Source organism: Leopardus geoffroyi, chromosome D2 (genome assembly GCF_018350155.1).
Source record: "Leopardus geoffroyi isolate Oge1 chromosome D2, O.geoffroyi_Oge1_pat1.0, whole genome shotgun sequence".
Taxonomy (NCBI): Eukaryota; Metazoa; Chordata; class Mammalia; order Carnivora; family Felidae; genus Leopardus; species Leopardus geoffroyi.
Genome location: NC_059334.1, coordinates 44598183 through 44617584, shown reverse-complemented (window position 1 = coordinate 44617584; position 19402 = coordinate 44598183). Strand labels below are relative to the sequence as shown.

General features: G+C 48.1%; 1 protein-coding gene across 5 annotated transcripts in view; it reads left to right on the top strand.

Moving 5' to 3' along the window:
- Positions 1-19402, top strand: part of GRID1 (glutamate ionotropic receptor delta type subunit 1) — a 701884-nt gene that overhangs the window by 469679 nt on the left and 212803 nt on the right. For all 5 annotated transcript variants that reach the window (XM_045437900.1, XM_045437898.1, XM_045437899.1 and 2 more), the window contains 3 exons: positions 4090-4260; positions 17093-17254; positions 18744-18863. In XM_045437900.1, the coding sequence (XP_045293856.1) occupies positions 4090-4260; positions 17093-17254; positions 18744-18863 (453 nt within the window). The remainder of the gene's footprint in view (positions 1-4089; positions 4261-17092; positions 17255-18743; positions 18864-19402) is intronic.

Here is a 19402-nt window from a genome sequence, read left to right as displayed (position 1 = left end):
AACGGACACAAATGTTCCAATGGTAAGCAACACTCGGGTGGATTAACGGTGACAGAGGCATACAGGGCAGTAGGGTACAGCTAAGAAGACGATGAAACTAAGCTGTACCCATTGCCATGAACAGATTAGGAAAATGTTAAATCAGTGGGTTTTAAATGTTTGTTGAGTATTGGAATTATCTGGAGAGCTCAGGGAGAAAACAGAAAACTTTGCTGGGTGAAGAATGGGACCTGCATTTTATCAAGTTCCTGAGGTGATGCAGATACACAACAAAGTTTGAGAACCAGTTGTGTCAAAACACAATCACAGGGGACCTGCAGGTGGTTTAGTTTGCACAAAGCTAAACAAAAATGTATAAGACAAAGTTATACATTATTTGGGCTATACACAGAACTCATCGCATGACAAAGTTAGCTGCTGGTAAGGAGGAAGGGGTAAGCATTTGGGGGGAGGGATCCAACCAAGATGCAGGGTATACTTCATTTCTTAGTTTGGCAGAAGGCACACTGATCATTTGATTATTCATACTTAATATATGTAATGTTTGTGCCTAAGATCTATTTCGCAGTGTAAACTTACAAAGTCATAAAACAAAAGCGAGATTTATTTTGAGCCTGGGCACCCCAGTAGGCATCTGGGTATGACACATTATTGCTGCTACTGCAGACTTGCTGATTTTAGTGAGGGTAGTGGAGGTCACACAGTATATATATACACATTGTCTTTCTTCTGCGGCTCATCACCAGCACTCTCTGGAAGGAATGTTTAACTGGGACAAAGAGAAAGTTTGTTCTCCAGGTGGGTTGTATAAAGTGACTGTGTGGATAGCCTTCTGCATCCATAGGAAGGCCCAGAGGTTGGATGTCTTCACATGGGTCCAGAGGCTGGCCCACTGTGGAGGCTGGGGGCAGGGAGTGAGTGAACCCCTGTCTGTACTCTGTTGGTACACAGTGGTACCAACAGCACGGGAGAGAGCCTGACACAGAGCTCCTGGAATTGACAGATGGTGTAGGGTTGGAATTCTCCGAGGGGAGGGACACATCCTTGGGAGAAGAGGTGACTCTTTTCATTGCCCTCAAGGGACCCGAGGGAGTTGCTTCTGTTCTTCTGTTCTTTTACCTGCACTTCTTACATTCTGATTGCAACTATCTCTGTGTTGGACACTAAGAATGGGCCCAGAAGGATGGGGAGGCAGGGAGGAGTACACTGGAAGATGGTGTGCGTGCTTTGACCCAGAGGGGGTGGATGAGAACTGGGCCATAGAAGATGGGGTCTGCAGAGATCCTCATTGATGCAGCTAATGGGTTGGATTGAACTGTGCCAAGTTTGTAAGGATTTCTGGGCAGGAAGAATGGAGAAAGAACAGTATAGAGACCACAGCAGCTGGGAGCAGGAGCAAAGTCCCCCACCCCATTATGTTGGGGCTGCCCTTGGCTCACTTAGCCACTCACCTGATTCTGCCACAGGTTGCCAGGGAAGATGATGTGCGTGCTTTCCAGAAAGGTATTGTGTACCCTGTAAGTCAGACTCCCTACAGAGTTGCAGGGTCCCGCTTGGGGTGCAGTGTCACTGACCTACCAGGAAGTTGAGAGTGCAGGAGAGGTTCAATAAAAGAGCCTCTACAATGGCTCTGCAATCAATGAGTATGTGAGAAAAACAAAAGGTATGTGACTCCCCGTTTCCACTCCAAGGTGTGCAGGCTCTGATTAACCCTCTTATGCATAGTTCAAATTATGTTCTTCCTGACCTCATGGTTTTTTTAGTTAAAAACAATTTCCTTGGGGCGCCTGGGTGGCGCAGTCGGTTAAGCGTCCGACTTCAGCCAGGTCACGATCTCGCGGTCGGTGAGTTCGAGCCCCGCGTCGGGCTCTGGGCTGATGGCTCAGAGCCTGGAGCCTGTTTCCGATTCTGTGTCTCCCTCTCTCTCTGCCCCTCCCCCGTTCATGCTCTGTCTCTCTCTGTCCCAAAAATAAATAAACATTGAAAAAAAAAATTAAAAAAAAAAAAAAAAACAACAATTTCCTCCCCCAATCTTCTGTATTCCTTCTCCAAGTAGAGCTAACTGGCCCATCGTTGCCCTTTTGTACAGTCCTACATACTGTTTGATCAGAATGTGATTTCCCTCACCCCACTGTTGGATGCTCAGGGCAGGGGACCTGTTAGCAAGGCAGCTACGAGCAGAGTACAAACATCCTGCTCAACTATAGTCTGTGTTCTGTTTCCTGAAGCCTAGCTGGTTCTGGGTCCATCTCACCTTTGCACTTTCCCCCACCTCTGGGCTGTTGGTCCCAATCCAACAAGATTATCTTCCCTGAAATAGTCTTTGGTCTGAAATACAAAGTTTAGTAGTTTAAACCCAGATTTACTTGAATTCTTTTGAGATTACTGCATTTCCACATCCTTGGGAACTATATCTATCGATCATTCTAAAAGGATATGACTCTCAATGTCTTACTTTCTCCCAGATCCAGCATGTTGTTTCAACTGGCCAGTCTTCATGCTTATGTCAGGTTCCTAAGAGAGTTCCTGGAACAGAGACTTTACCCCAGTTCACCCATCAACATTCTTGTTTAAGTGATTTGAACCCTCCCCATCACTAATTTCTAACTTTATTACCTCCACTTATACCAGTTCATTGCCTCAAAGCTAGAATGTGTCATCTGTAAGGAGGAAGACTTAAGACCTATTTTAAAACATGGATATTCACAGTTCAAATTTTGACTTGCAACCAACCACTGATTTAGCCATCCCTTTTGAGAGACAATAAACAAGAACTTTTCTTAACCTGACTCCACCTCTAAAACCCTTTATTTGTGTTAGTTTGTATTTTTTGTCATTCCTGTGTTGCTCCTAGCCTTGAAGCAGTTCTAATTCCTTCTTGTCTTCTCATATCATTGTATGGCAAGCAGCCACAGGGTTTTGAAATGGAAATCTGAGTGTAGCTGCTTTGTACCTAAACTTTGCCAGAGCTCCTCACTGCCCTTAGCTGGGTCTACTCTCCCTTCCCCCACATCTGGCCCTGAACAGGAGCTTGAGGGTTGCGTCTGACCACTGCACCTTTCTGCCCGAGGCACTCACATGCCCTGCTGCCTCTCCAGGAACCCGGTGCCACAGGGTGTCACCCGCTGCCTGTCTTCAGCAGCACTGCCACCGACTCAGCTCTGAACTGCCCCTTCCCTCTACAAATACTTCTGAGCACTTTCCCTAACAAGTTCATCTTTCAGGTTCAGCTTCAGTGCTAATTCCTCATCGAAGCCTCGTTCTGGAAGGAGCTCCCTGTGGCCAGCTGCCTTTACTATTTCCATGCTTGAAAGTGCTCAGTGAAAATGGGATAGTAATAGGATGTACCTCCTAGAATTCCTGAAATTGTTGTGAGCACCAAATGAGATAATGTGTGTAAAGAGCTTAGCAGACATCTAACATGGAAGCACAATGGGTTTCCTGTGCCCCTAGATTTCCTTATTGCAGCACTCAGCCTATTTCATGCTACGAAAACCTTGAGCTTTACTGGGTGGGATTAGGCCTGATTCATTCAAGGCTGTGTCCCCAGTACTTAGTACAGAACAAACCACACAGGAGATGGTGGGCAGATTTTGTGCAATGAATGAGTGAATGAATGAGTGGATATATTTTCAAAATTTGTATGTGGATCTTAAAAAGCAAAGCTAATCATTAAAGAATTAAGGGAAACTCGTGGCATTTTGGTCAGTTTTGTCTGAGAAAACCAGTTTTGTTTCTCTCAGGGAGATGACCCCCAACAGGAAGTTTAGCTTTTACTTCCAACTGATGCCTACCATGACATTGACAGCATGGGTTCTTCAGAGCTGGACCCTATAGAAGCTAACGCATGGGTGGCTAGGCCACAGACATCTTTTTCTGGTCTTCAGGACAGCTGTTGAGTAATTCTGTGTGTGTTTGAGGGTTAGCAAGTATTATTTAAAAATAACCTATTAATGAACTGTGTGACGTGGGTCCAGTCCCTTGACCCCTTTGTCTATTTAGGCTGTTGGCCATTGATACCTCCTGATGGGCCTTTTGCAGGCACAGTTTGTGAGTCTATGGTAAGCATGGGTCTGATTATCTTCCCAGGAAATCAGCGACCCAGAGATCCTGGATCTGGTGCACAGTGCCCTTGGCAGGATGACTGTGGTCCGGCAGATCTTCCCATCTGCAAAGGACAACCAGAAATGCATGAGGAACAACCACCGCATCTCCTCCCTGCTCTGTGACCCCCAGGAAGGCTACCTCCAGATGCTGCAGGTCAGTGCTCACCTGTCAAGCTCCCTCCAGAAGGGAGTCTCACTCATGCCCTTGGCCTGCCGCAGGTAACGGGCAAAGATGTGCCACAGCTTCAGCTGAGCACTGTTGCCCACCAACTTTAATTACTGGAACCCTGTCATTTGCTGAAATTGAAACCAGTCAACTGGGCAGTGCCTCTGAGCTGCATTAGCAGGCAATTATGCCTGTTGTCAGCAGACGGGCCATATGAGCTCACTGGGTGCCTCTTGTATTTAAAAGTTACATGTTCAGGGAGTAAAGACATTACTGTCTCTCAGACTTCTGCGCTGACTACTTTGTGGGTGATGGGTTTGTCTGGCAGGATTGGAGATGGAGCCTTCCTGTGGGGAGTCAGCATTTTGAACCTGTTTTAGGGTCTTCCCTGTAGAAAGTCAGTAATACAGACATAGCTCTTGTGAAACAACTAGGGAGTGTCCCAGCTCATCTGCTGAGTGCTAAGGTGTAGGCCAACCAGGACATTCCTGGAGTCCCAGCTGAGCGGGGGGAGGCCCGAGGGCAGGACCATGACATGCCTAGCTCTTGTACTCCATCCAACGCAACAGGTACAGAGTGCTTCCAGTTAGTGCTTCTACCACACCTGATGCCATACATGCAATCAGTGTTAGCTTCTCCTGGGGCCAGGGAGTAGGATGGCGAGTTGTGTACCTATTGTGAGAGGTCGTTTTCCCTCTGGATGTTTGAGGATAGCAATGAAACACAGTGGAGACTGCCCATTGGCAGCTCAGAATCCACTTCTCCATTAAGACTTCCATGCATAAGGAAACTTTCGCTTGATGCTTGGTGGGAGACACATAACAGAAGGAAATTCCTCCCAGTTGGGTTTGCAGAAATTACCCAGAAGTTTGTGCATGTGATATGCTTGCCATTCAGCATTTGAAACTAGTTATACCTTCTTTACCCAGCCAGGCATGACAAGTGGAAATCAGGTTTCAGGACAGAGATATGCTGTATTTACCACCTGAGTATCTGTTGCATCCCAGGACATTTTGGTATTAACCTTATCAGGAGGCACACATTTTGGGGAGGGGGATTATTAGAATCTCTGGAGTGGTCTGGGTACATGTGTAATTTGCCAAAGCGTCAAATCCATTCTATAATCTTATATTTGGGGAGGGGGAAGGGAAACATGCCCTAAAAGATGGTAAACACTAGAAATATGTTCTTGGTTGAGGAGGGAATGTAGCAGACACAGATTTTAGCTGGAGTAATTCCCACTACCCCTATGTCCACTGCTCCCAGGAGCCACCACAACGTCTGGGGTCTTTCTAATATGGTGAAGGATTGGCCAAGAGAGCAGACCAAGGCCCCTGCAGGGCTCATGGACCCAAGAGTCCTGGGCATGTGGGTCTGGGGTGGAAGGTGCTTAATGCAAGATTTTATATGTTTGGATGCTGCTGGCCTGCTCTGCATTATTCCTTTTTTGGAGCTTGGAACAAGAGGTCAGGACCAAGTAAGTCCCCTTCACTGGACCTCTGCATTTATCTCCGCACTCTCGACATGGATGGAAGCAGAGTGAGATGATTGACTCCAGTCAGTGTGTGCCCATCCCTGTATCCTCGCCTGGGGCAGGAGGGTGCTGGGACCCCATCACTCTCTGGGTGGTCAGACCCTAGGAGGGTCTTACTCCCAGGCGTGGTCTCCCCTTGATGGGCTTCATCCCTCTCCAGCCTTGTCCCTGCTCCACGCCACCACTGCATCAATTTTTCCCAGTTCTTGCCTGGTCACTGCACTCTTTCTACTTGAGGAGAGCAGGAGGGGCCCCTTTCCACTGCACAAGTATGTGTTGTATAGGTTGTGGGTGGTGGGAGAATGGAAGTTCTTCTTATTAAGGCCTATGATTGCCTATTTTTTCACGGACTAAAATGTGGGCTCTTTGGTGGCATATTAGATACTCTAGATGCAAAGCATGTGTCCAGGAGGACAGGAGAGAAAAGGAGACCGGCAGGCTGGATGAGGAATCTGGCGGAGAGCATACTAACATGGCCCACAGCTGTGAAGAGGGTAAACAAAGGCACAACTCCGAGGTGTGTGGCTGGTTATCATCAAATATGGTAAATGCAATATCACACCTGGAACCCTGGCCACCCTACCTCCCTCTGTCTGTTCCTGCTGATACTCAGGCACTCCATCAAGAGCAAGATGGAAGAGTGACATCAGAGACATCTTGTGGTGGTGGAAGCGACAGCAGTGGTAATAGCAGGAGTGGTGTTAGTAGTAGCAACAGTAGTAATAACAGCAGGAGTAGTAATAGCGGTGCAGTAACAGTACTGGTAGTAATAGCAGTAGCAGCAATAATAGTAAGAGTAGCAGCAGCACAGCAGCAGCAGCTCAAGAGCCATACTGTGTGGGTTCAAATCCCAGGAACTCTAGTAACTAATGAAATATTTATTATTTACTTGTCATTTTGTGCCTCCATTTCCTGTCCCGTAAATTGGAATGTAAAGTGTCTACCCCCTAGAGACATAATAAAAATTAAGTGAGGGAATGTATAGAAAGCATTTAGAATAAGACTGACCTATTCATGTCATTACAGAGGAGGTGGTCAGGTGTGTTCGGGGTTTCCAGCAAACATGGTCTCATTTAAAAAAAGAAATTTTTTAACCTTGATTTATTTTGAGAGAGAGAGAGACAGAGCATGAGCGGGGGAGGGGCAGAGAGAGAGGGAGACACAGAATCCGAAGTAGGCTCCGGGCCCTGAGCTGTCAGCACAGAGCCCGACGCGGGGCTCGAACTCACGGCCCGTGAGATCATGACCTGAGCCGAAGTCAGACACTTAAACGACTGAGCCACCCAGGCACCCCTCATTTTTTTTTTTTAATTTTGTAAGGTATAATCCACTTGTCTTCCTGAGCATGCTCTTTAAAATTTATTTATTTATTTTGTGAGAGAGAGGGAGAGAGAGAGAACCCCTGGAGGTAGGGCAGAGAGAGAGGGGGAGAGAGGCTCCAAAGCACTGATAGCAGAGAGACTGATGCGGGACTTGAACTCATGAACCGCGAGATCATGACTAGAGGCTAAGTCAGAAGCTTAACTGACTGAGCCACCCAGGCACCCCCCTGAGCATGCTCTGTAAGAGCAACACAGCAAGTAGGAGAGCATTTCCTTTGGGTCTAGACCCATATCGCAGGCCTTGTGTACTGCTTTCTGTCCACACCACTCCTGCAGGCACTCAGGCAGAGCTGCCTTTTGTGGGAGAGGAGAGGCCATGTCTGGGGAGACCCACTGAGCCCTTTTTACAAGACTCTGCTCATTGGAGACCCTCAGTAAGGACTGATGGGGTGGATCTGTTAATAATGCAGATCTTAACACAAGTTAAATTGTCTCTAAAAGTCTCTTTATATATATTTATATAAATGAAGAACTTTATGAAAGGAATCTCCATCTCCATTTGTTGCCTCTGCCTCGAGAAGGGGTGTGGTGAGAGGGAAATACACGGATTTACTTTACTCACCCTGCCTAACAACCATTTGGGCAGCTCCTAGATTCATCTCATTTATAAGCCATTCTCTTCGAGTTTCCCAAGTAGCTATTACCACTTCTTTATTTCTTAATGACAGTATAGAAGACAAACTAATTTCTACTAGCCTCTAGCTGTGAGATTTATCGAGAAGACTCTAACATGTTTAGAACAACTAAGTCAAGAAAAAATAAAACATTTGTGTCATGGATTATTAACTTTGTCTTGATGAAATTAATGAAGATCCTTTGGGAAGTGGAGCTCTCAAGTCCATCTTTTAGTTCTTCCCCCGGACGGCTGCTCTTGGGATGATAATTCTGAGTTAGATGTTTTCAGGAGAACCATCAAGAATGGGTAGTTTTTACAAGATCGTCCATCTCTTGGCTTCTCCACTGCACTGGTCTCAGAAACTCCATCTTCTTCTATTAGTCCTGTGGTCAGAGCTTTCTGTGCTCCAGAGCCAACCAAGCACCATTATAGCAAATCAATTTGATTCCTATTTAGTACAAAGTCCCTTGGAGGAAAAATACCAAAATAAGTGACTTGTAGTAGCTCCAAAAGCTTTGCATTTGCCGGTGTGCTGTTGTTTATTTTCCCCTACAAAGCACTGTCTCATTTGGGTATTTCTCATTCTTGTTCTCTTGACAAGTTGGTTTAGAGCTTGTCTGACTCAGCCAGTAATAAAAGTGATAACCAGTCTGGAAGAACCTTGAGACTTTGCTAAGATTTCACGGGCAGCCTTGCTGAGAGGAGAATCTGTAAAGCACTCGGTCTTCAGAACTGCCCTGTCCGGTGACTTCAGGGCTGCAACAGACATATTGTCACATTGTCATGTCATTTCTATTCAAATGGGCTTCCAAAGGGGGACAGACAACTGATAGAAGTTGTGTTGTCTGGTCACCATGGAGCCTGATCCTTGAATTAAGCTGTGGGGGCTAATGTGGTATTATTATAAAATGCTCCCTCGGGTTGGAATTTCTCCTCTTTGTGAATTTCTAAATTGTTGAATGGCTTGATAGATGGAATAATTCTTCCCTTGCTCAGTCTACTAAAACATGTGGAAACCTCCCCCCCCACTTCCCACATGCCCCTGTTTCGTTAGGGCTTTCTGTATTCTTCTCTGGCTACAAGTTGTTTGTCAGCCTGCCAGTAGAATCCTTTTCTCTGGAGTAGCAGCGGGCCACCCCACACCATAGCTATCTTGGACTTTATGTCACTTTCACTGGTTTCCTTTTTTACCCTAAACACCCTGGTGGAATACGTAGCAACAGTCAGTCATGAAGCATAACGGGAGCATGGCGGGGCACAATCCTCAATGCCTTTGTCAGAGACAATTGCACAGGTGGTGTCTCTGGCTGCAGTCGGTTGCTGTTCTGGCCACAGATGTCCACATGCACATTTGGAGGCCAGAGAGCCTCAGGTACAGACAAATGCCCTTCCCCACTCTGCCTTCCATCCCCTTGGATTCACCAATGAGCAGGGAGCCCCAGCTCCTTTGCCCTCTGCCACCATCTGCTCCCTCGCCAGGCCTGGCTGTGGTGCCCTGTCTCAGGATGGGTAGGCTGGCAGCAGTCTGGCAGAAAGGCCTCGCCTGGGGATGGATTTCTCAAGCTGCGACATCTGGGTGTCAGCTTGTCCTACCAGCTGGACCCTCTGCCGGCTGTTTGTCTGACTTTGCTCGTTGACCAGAACCTGTCTGAGGATCTGGTCGGAGGTCAGTTCCTGCTGTTTGCCCCTGTGAGGTCTCCCTGAACAGTCCACTTGGCTTGATTAATGATGGAGGGAAGAGAAAACTGGGCTCTTTAGAAGCCTGGAGGAAATGCAGACTTCCTTAATGAAAACATTTCTTATGTTTCTATCTTTGGTGTGGGGTGGATAATGGTCTGGTGTTGAGATGCAGCTGGCTCGCGTGGCTGTGACCCTGGCCTGCCATTCATCTTCCTTTGCCTTCAAGCATGATTCTTCCCCTGATAATGTGGCTGCACAGCAAATACCCTGGGCCCTGGAGTATAATGGAGACATGGCTGGAGCACCCTCACACTTACTACAGGGAAACATGCACGGAGCACTGGGAAGTCAGGCAGCTGGCTCCACAACGGGGCCATTGTCCTTTGGGGGCCTGTCTCTTCCAGTCTGATGGAGGTAGACACAAGTCTTGGCCTGCAGGGTCCAGATAGGATCTGAAGAGTATAGGTCTCCTTAGCATATTTCATGAGTGGGGTGGGGGGGGGCTTATCTTTTCATTACTCCTGGTCCTAATGCTGCTTCTGGGGACTCATGTAAGTAAACAGATCATCCAGCCTTCTCATGGGGCTGCCTGCAAATTAGGGTTGACTCAGATGTGAAACCAGCGCCTTTCCTGGCTTTGCCTACAAATCTAAGTCTTGAATATGCTGTCACATATGGTAAGAGTCAGGGTAGGGTATTGGCATTGTAGTGGCACAGACAGCCTGTGATGTCCTCAGTCCTTTCCTGCTGAGGAATGTTCTCTGCTTGTCCCCTCCCCCCGGGACCTCACACTCTCTTTCCTGCTGACTTCTCTATCCATCCTCTATTTTCTTCCTCTGGGTCTTGACTCCAAAGTAAATTCTCCTTATTTTTTCATGAAGATAAACTTAACAATCTTTCTGATAGCCTTTGCCCCTGCTAACACAGGAATATAAAATATAACTATATAAAATATAATTACTGATGTAGTGGGGATTCTGGTGCCAACTCTTAAAAGAATAAAATCTGCTTTTCCATATCCAAGGTCCTCAGTTGGCTTCATGGGATTGGTCTTTGATCATTGGGCAGCCAAGAGGTCTACCTGGGTCTCTCAAGGGCTGCAAGCCCCAATCAAGGCCTCCTGGCCAAATTCTCTCCTCTACCTCTGAGAAATGTGTCCTCACCTTTCCCATTTCCCTTCCAAAGACCCACTTCCTGCACAGGTTATTGGCTTTGGAAATACAAGTTTGCTAGGATACTCCCATCTCCTGGAAATGCATACCCCAGATTCTGATTGGAGATGGACACTTCCCCACGGAATATATTGGTCCAGAGCTCCTATACCCTTTTCTCAGCATGGCTTGTATCCTCCATCAATGATATTCTTTTTTTTTTTTTAATGTTTATTATTTTTGAGAGAGAGACAGAGAGACAGAGTGTGAGCAGGGGAGGGGCAGAGAGAGGAGAAGACAGAGAATTTGAAGCAGGCTCCTGGTTCTGAGCTGTCAGCACGAAGCCTGACTCCAGGCTCGAACTCACGGACTGTGAGATCATGATCTGAGCCAAAGTCAGATGCTTAACCGATTGAACCACCCAGGTGCCCCCTCCATCAGTCGTATTCTGAGAAGCATTCTTTTTGCAAATACCTTGGTATATCTTTACTTTGGTGTTCTTTTTCCTAAAAACAGATTTAAATCTATTCATTCGGCATTCATTAATTCCACAAACCCTCATTATGCGCTGATTATGTGACAGTTCCTATGTTAGACATTCAAAAATGCTCTCTCTCTTAATTCCCACAAGCTCTGCATAAATGGGGAAGTTTCATCTCTATTCCGTAGCAGGTACCAGTTAGGAAGAATGGCATATGCAAAAGCCCAGGGGCCCAGGAGAACAGGGACAGAGTTCAGTGTGTCTGAGGCTAGAGGTGGGAGGTGGGAAATGTTGGGAATTCAGTCAGAAAGGGGGATAGCCGCCAGGGTGCCAAGGACCAGGGTGTGGCCTTTGGAGATGTGACAGGGCAGGATGTGCATCCAGGAAAGACAACTCTGTGCAGGGGTGGGGGAGGGCCCAAGGCTGGGAGACAAGGTAACCAGTAGTTACTATTTCCTCAGGGAGGAATGAGGGCAACTGAACCACGCTGTGGTTGTAGGAGATGACCACATAGACAGGACATAAGGAAGCTTTCTTGGGATTGAAGCCCCTAAGCCTGGGCGAAGGACAGGTGACAGGGCAGAGTACAGAGCATGGTGCTTCCCACAGGGCTGGGCTGGAGCTGTCCCTGTTCTAGCCCTGCCTGCCTGCCTCCCTCTTTCTCCTGCACACCTGGGTGGTCTCCTGTGGTTGAGCCAGCCCTGCAGGACATATGTCAGACCTTCAACTGCAATGGGCCAAGCCACCTCCCTTTCAGGAGCCTGAGTCAGGCATAATGAGGTCCCCACTCTGGGCCTTCCGATATTGGAACCTTTTATGGAACACCCCAGAGGCAGAGGAGTGGCTTTTCCCATAAAGGGATGCTCTGCAGCGCCTCAGCCCTTGCAGACCCGAAAGGTCTGGCTCAGGCCAGGGGGCTATGGCAGCTGTGACGGGGCTGCTGGGGCCAGGAGGAGACCAGGGACATGTGTCCAGGTGAGCAGTGTGCAGACAGAACTGGGGATATAATGCTCAGGGAGATCTTTGCTCAGTCTTCCCAGCCACAAGCTACAAATCCAGATACAACTCCTGCTCCTCCTTGAAAAGCATTCAGGCCAAGGGGCATTGGGGAAGAGGGCGAGTGGTGTTGGCAGATACAAGTTCTTTTCCCGGTGGTTCTGAGGCTTCTGTGTCCCAGACTCACGCTGGGCTCAGAGATGGGGCACCTTGGAGGAGCTCTCAGACCATCCACATTGAAGTCAGGAGCCTGTGTAGGTCTTGTATTCCCCCTTCCATTTCTTCCTGTTTCTTCTCCCTCCTAAAATAAAGCTGCACACAAAGAAGTTAGGACAGTACTTGGCACGCATGAGTACTACGATCCCGCAGTTCTCAGGGGAGTTATTCAGGGCCACCCCTCCAGGGTGCACCTCTCCAGGGCTGCTGATCACATTGTATTTTCTTGTCATCAAGGTGAGTCTTAAGCATTAAATGACTTGTTCAACATCGCTCTGCATGAATGCAAGTGGAGATTCAATTCACTAATTCAATAAGCATTTATTGAGCACCTGCTGTCTCCATGCACTGGAGGAGGAATAGCAGTGAGCAGAGCGGGCCCAGGCTGGGATGAATCCAAAACTCTTGCTCATCCTGCAAGGCCACCCGGCTAAGCTGCACCCTCAGTACAGTAAGAGTTGTGCTGTACGGCAGTGAAAGAGGGATCAGGCATACACCTCTAAGGTGGCTAACTGAACCATCTGGGTTCCATTCCAGCTCTGTCCCCACTCAGAATGGAGGCTCCAGCCTCAGGCCCCTTGCCTGGCTGTGGCTTTTGTCTGCCTCTGACTTTATATTGTCTGACCTGGTCCCAGGTCATTTGCTTTGCATCCAGGTCTTTATTCTGCCATGCCCTTGGCCTCAAACCTCGGTCTGTCTTCTTTTCAGGTCTACTTTCACCTGAAATGTCTTTTTTTTTTTTTTTTTTTTTGGTTCCTTGTCACTTTTGTGCTGCAATGTCCCTAGGCCAGCCAGAGGGGATGAGGGTTTAAATAGTGACAGTATCTGCTCTGCTTGTCTGTCTGCTCTGAATGAACTGTGCTGTGTCTTACCTGAGAAGTGAGGGAAAAGAGGCAAGCATTCCCTCAAACCAGGCCTCTTTTCTCTGCCCCTTTGGCCTGGGGCTCCCAGCTTGGGCTGTTAGCCCCTTGAACCTGACATTGAGTGAGTGTTCATACAGTTGGGAGCCTCTCTCCTTCCAGACCACTCTTGGCTCAGGGGCTGGTCGTGACCATGCCCTGATGCTGGTCTCCACCCACCCACCCTGAGAAAAGGCTTGCCTTATATTTATCAGGACCCAGACAGAGCCCCAAGCAGAGGCTGCCTTTCTACTATCTGCTCTTGATCTTTTCCCCTAAAGGTCCCGTCTCCAGTCTCCAGACAACCAGACTGTGAGGGTAGTGCTCTCCCTTTGCATCCCCACACATGTCTTCTCAGTGTGAGGATGCTGAAGTTGAACAGCAGAGATAGGGCCACAGATCAACACAGGGTGTTAGTGTCTGCCCACAGCAGGGAGAAGTACTGACATAGCATCTTATCAGGAGAAGGGACAGGAGTGAGAGAAGGTGGAGCTCCAAGTGGGGATCAAGAAGACATTTTGAGCAGGCTGTAAATGAGAAGCAAGATGCTGTTTGAACAAAGGAGGTTCTCTGCCAAGTCAAAGTGGAGGTGCCCAATCTCTTCTTCCTACTGTTTTCTCTTTTGGGGAACCAAGATCAGTGTGTATCCTCTTAGCAGGAGATCCATCCATCCATCCATCCATCCATCCATCCATCAAACATATATTAAACACCACCTGTATGCTTTGGTTGGTGCTGGATGCTGTGTTTAGAGATAGTAAGAAAAAAGTTGTATACGTACATACATTATACACACACACACACATGTTTCATTTATAAAAGTTATATACAAGTTATATATGAATATATACATATTTATATAAAAGTTGTATATATGCATGTTATATATATATATATATATATATATATATATATATATATATATATTTTTCCAGATACATATATCTATCTGGAAAAGAACATTGCTAAAGCCTTTGAACTGAAAGCTTGTTCCTTTGAACTAAAATGTGTTCATCCTTCCCAGCAGACATACTTGTGGGAAGGCTGAGGGCTTCCTTTGGCCTTTCTGAGTCACATCCTGTTTTTGCCTCTTCATTGCCAGCCTCTTTGCATTCATTCATTTGTTAAGTACCTTAATTCCTTGTGAATAGAAGTGCTGGAGGCAAAAAGGGATTCCTTTGGGTGCTGGTCTGGGTCACAACTGGGGCTGTGCTGTTCCAAGTGGCCTAAAACAACATCTCCATTATGAGTTTGTATTCCAGAGGGGAGGTGGACTTGTCAAAAATAATTTTGCAGTGGTAGGGGCTCCTGACGGTTGAGGATTTGACAAGCACAGAGAGTGGGTTAGTCCTTCTCAGGAGGGAAATGCTTGCTCAGGGCTCGAGCAGCGAGAGGTACGGTTCTACCCTGGTGTTGCCTGTAGGGCAGGAGGTCAATTCTTCGTGATGGCAGTGACTTCTCTCTGCTGTCAGGTAAGCACACGTGTATTTTAGGGCCCCGGAAAATGTCACCAGGCACCAAAATACTTGGAGGCCTTGGTTAAGTCAGCGGTGCTCAGGTGTCCCAGGCACACTCCTGCCACATCTGCAACATTGCTGTCCATCCTCCACCCATTTCTTATGAAGACCTTAGTGGCATACATCCCTGTGTCCACTGTAAGGACATGGGTTGAAGGTGGATAAGGCAGGGCTCTGTAGGAATGGGCAGGACACAGGGACACCCACAGAAGAAGTAGTCAGCTCTGCTTGACATGGTGTAGCAGAAATGCCCCTGAGGGTTGGTTAGCATGAGTTACTGGACAGTTGTGATGGAGCAGATGGTTTTGATGTCCAGTACCAGCTCTCTTAGCCCATCTCTGATTTCACTTGTAGAAAACGGCCCATGCTACCCATGGGCCTGGGGCTGTGCTTTGGGAGCACCCAGTCCAAGACAGGTGAGGAAAGAAACTGCAGGTGGAGAATAAGGCACGTAGATACTGGGGTGTGAGGGCCATACTGGGGAGTGGTGAGGGGTAAAGTTGGAAGGCAGCAGGGGTTCTTCCTGCAGACCAAGGATCTTATTTGATTCTCCCAGGAGTCCTAAGAGGTTGACACATTTTCCTATTTATATCCAGTGATTTTGTTTTTCTGAAATATTTTTAGCAGACACCTTGCTGCTTAGGTGTGCAGAGAATCATCCCCTTGACCCACTTTGGCTGATGGTTGTTTGTGCACCAGTTACCCAGGAGGGACCACACACCTGAACAAGGGTGGACATTACCTCCTACCCACGCCCTCCCCTGACTCTCCTACCTTTGTGCTTCATGACACCTCCCTTGGAGGAGAGGGATAGTGTACAGGTAACATCTGAGAACAGGGCTGCCTTCCACCCTACAGAGGACTCTTGATGGGCCCCTGAGAAGGCAGGTGCTGGTGTTCAGGTTCATCTGGATCAGGGTCTTGAACTGTAGTCAGAAGGATGAGCTGGACCTGTCCCATCCCTGGATACCAGGGCTCTTGTACAGCTCTCCTCACCAGTGTACCAGCTTTTCCCTTGCAATCATGCTCTCAAGAGCTCTGAGATGGGCTTTGTTTCTTCTATGAGCCATCTCTACTTAGCAGTTAAGCAGAGGGATAGTTCTCATATGTGCACAGTTGAAATTCCCAAACGTATCCCCTGGCTGGCAGTGATGCTGCTGCAGAGCAGGCTCTATGTCCTCAGATATTCTATAACCACAAGCTGCCAGTGTCACTCAGGCCATCATTGACCCCAGGCCTATCTGGGGATCAGAGCAGGCTTTCCAAGGCACATATCTGATTTCTGGGCACAGATCTCACCAATGGCATCCTTATCCCTAAAGTCACCTATGTTGTTACTCCTTAGCATGGCCCATGAGGCTCAACATGGCTAGATCCCTGATCCCTACCTCCCCCTTGATCCCACTTCATCTCTACTGTACCCATTAATACAGATATTTGGCACTGTTTTCAATCCCTCTACCCCAAGGCTTGGCCAACTGTAGTCTTCAGCTCAATCCAGCTTACTGCCTATTTTTTAAAATAAAGATTTATTGGCACATCCTTTGTTACATACTGTCTTTGGCTGCTTTTCTGCAGTAAGAGCAGAGCTGAGCATTGCAAAAGAGACTATAAGGTCCACAAAGTCTAAAATCTTTCATATCTGATCACTGCTGGTGGACCCTGCCCTACCTGACCCCACTCCTTTGTACCTTCATGCCTTTGCATAATTCTGCCTCCCTGTAATGCTCTCTACCCTTTATCCTACTAATCCTTCTAGACCAAGCTTTCTGTCTATCCTTCCCTCCATCCTGTGTTATGTGGGCAGGTTGCCCCATTCCAGTCTTGCACAAAGCCTGGGTGCAAGTCTCAACCATGGTGATGACCATGCTGGTTCTCATGATGTACAGATCCACTTCCCACTCTAGTTCCTGAATCAGGGCTAGTTCTTATTCTGCTTAAGACTCCAGTGCCTGGCCAGGTTTTTGTTTTTTTTGTTTAAAAAAATTTTTTTAACGTTTATTTATTTTTGAGACAGAGACAGAGTGTGATTGGGAGAGGGACAGAGAGAGAGGGAGACACAGAAGCAGAAGCAGGCTCCAGGCTCTGAGCTGTCAGCACAGAGCCTGACGTGGGGCTCAAACTCACGAGCCGCGAGATCATGACCTGAGCCAAAGTTGGTCGCTTAACCAACTGAGCCACCCAGGTGCCCCAAGGTTTTTGAATGAACAACTAAAAGCTAGAGGATTGTGGTATAGATACTGGCACCACTTGTTAGTGTTGGCATCCTGGATCACCCAAGGCCTCTGCTGCTCCCCTTCTCTGAAAATGCATCAGTGGAAAGGGTTTCACCGCCTTTGTGTTTGCAGATCTCCAACCTCTACCTGTATGACAGTGTCCTGATGCTGGCCAATGCCTTCCACCGGAAGCTGGAGGACCGGAAGTGGCATAGCATGGCGAGCCTGAACTGTATACGCAAGTCCACCAAGCCATGGAATGGAGGAAGGTCCATGCTGGACACGATCAAAAAGGTGTGTGTAAGGGGACACCCATTGGGCTAAGGCTGAAGACAGGTCCTTCCTTGCATGCACATGTGTGCAGACACACACAGACACACACACACACAGACACACACACACACACCCTTGAGCAGGTGGTCTGAAACTGAGCTCTTTGTGTGGTTGTCCCTGCAGGCCCCCCACAGACCTCCCTCCTTGCCACTCTTCCTTTCCCAGCATTTAGGGCTGGTGAGTTGGGCTTCATAGATTTATTATTATTGTTTTCTCTGTTTTCTACAAGGAGATTGGACTTTGGAGTTGCTTAAGCAACCAATGGAGGCAACTGCCCAGCTCTGGTGAGCCAGATACCCTACCATGCAGTTGGCCACTATTCATAAGAGAGGCTGTCTCAGTATGCAGTACACGTGCTGATCGCTAAGACTTTAGCTTGTGTGTGTTCGTGTGTGTGCACATGTGTTCTGCATTTATGACCTGTCGCACACACTCAGGCACGACACCAAGTTGGAAGGCTGAATTTGAAGTGAATTGGGTAATCCATAGAAGACTTGTTAGAGTGAATTGGCTTTCAGAGGCTTCAAAAGAGCATTTAGGGAAATCTATAGTGCTAGGAATTGTAGTCACAATGAATTGTGTGCACTGTCAATAGCAGTGAACGTATTCCGGTGTTGGTTGAATCTATTGCAGCCTGAGCCAGAGCTGGGGCCCCTCTTTGGCCAGCTCAGGATCTGGGACTCTCCCAGCTCGTGGTCTATGGGAGAACAAGGCTGGATGGAACCGCCACCCTAGGGAGGGGGAGGTTGAAGCGAGAGGGGGTTTGCCATAGGCTCCCTCAGCCCTTCAGCCACCTGCTTCTACAGAACCCACTGAATGGCCTGAGAAGGGGGCAGGGCTTGCACACCCACCACAGCCAGTCTGTGCCAGACACCGTGCTTTGTACACATTTTATCCTTTGCCCCTTGCAGGCCCTGTGATGTGGATCTAATTAACTTCAGGCTGGAGATGATGGGAGATGGCTTGCCCAAGGTGACACAGGTGGCAAAGCCAGGACTTGAGCTGGTGTTGGCCTCTAGTGCTCATGCTTTGCTGCCCAAAGGCTCTGTTGACCTTTGACTTTTCTTTTGGCTCAGGCTAAGGTGACCCATGGAGCAGGATGCACGGAAAGACTGTGAGCTCCAGGAGGGTGGAGACAGAACTGTCACTTTTTGACCTATATAGCAAGCACGATATGTGGCACAGAGCATGTGCTCTAATCATACTGACCACCTGAATATCAAGTGCAAGCCTTAGGGATTTCCCCTGTGAGCAGCGGTCTAGGAAGTGTCAATCTTGCTCTGCGGCTATAGGACTGCTAGCAGCCCGGTCCTCATTTATAGCCTGTCTGGTGCTTCCTCAAGATCTTGATTGTCCCCTTCTTGGTGACTGCTTCCTTCCCTTCTTTGTCTTTGGGACTCTATCCCTTCCATCCATATTTTCCTCAATGGGTTTTCCTTCTCTCCTGCAGGGTCACATCACTGGCCTCACAGGGGTGATGGAGTTTCGGGAGGACAGCTCGAATCCCTACGTCCAGTTTGAAATCCTCGGCACAACCTATAGTGAGACCTTTGGCAAAGACATGCGGAAGGTAAGCATCAGGGCACCCTTCTCCCTCTCCTCCTGTGCCTGGGTCACTGGCTCTGTGTTCTGAGCAGGTGTTAACCAGCACAAAAATCCCCTCTTCCTGTCTCTCTCTGATGCTGCTGCCATTGTTGCTGGTGTTTATGGGGCACAGTGTGGAGAAGGCTAAGAGTAGTTTTCAGCCAGGAAGTTCTGCTAATACAGTCTCTGAGTACAGCAGGGCCCCTGGCACCACCTGGTCTCACTGCTTGGCCCTGGATGGCCAACCATGCAGGCCTAGGCTGAGGCTGGAAGGGATAATGTATTTTCCCCAGAGTGGCCAAAATTAGCCCAACCGCAGGGACAGGTGTAACTGTGGCTGAGGCAGGAGTCTGCTGTTACGGCCAGTTCCCCCCCAGATCTAAGAACAGAAAAATGAGCCACGAAGAGTGTGGGAAGCAGGGAGCAGTGGAGCCCAGTGGAGGGAGATGGGAGAGACAGACAAGCCACATAGCTCAGGGTGGGGTTAGGCTACTTTATTTGGTGCTAATGCAAGTGGCTGGCCTG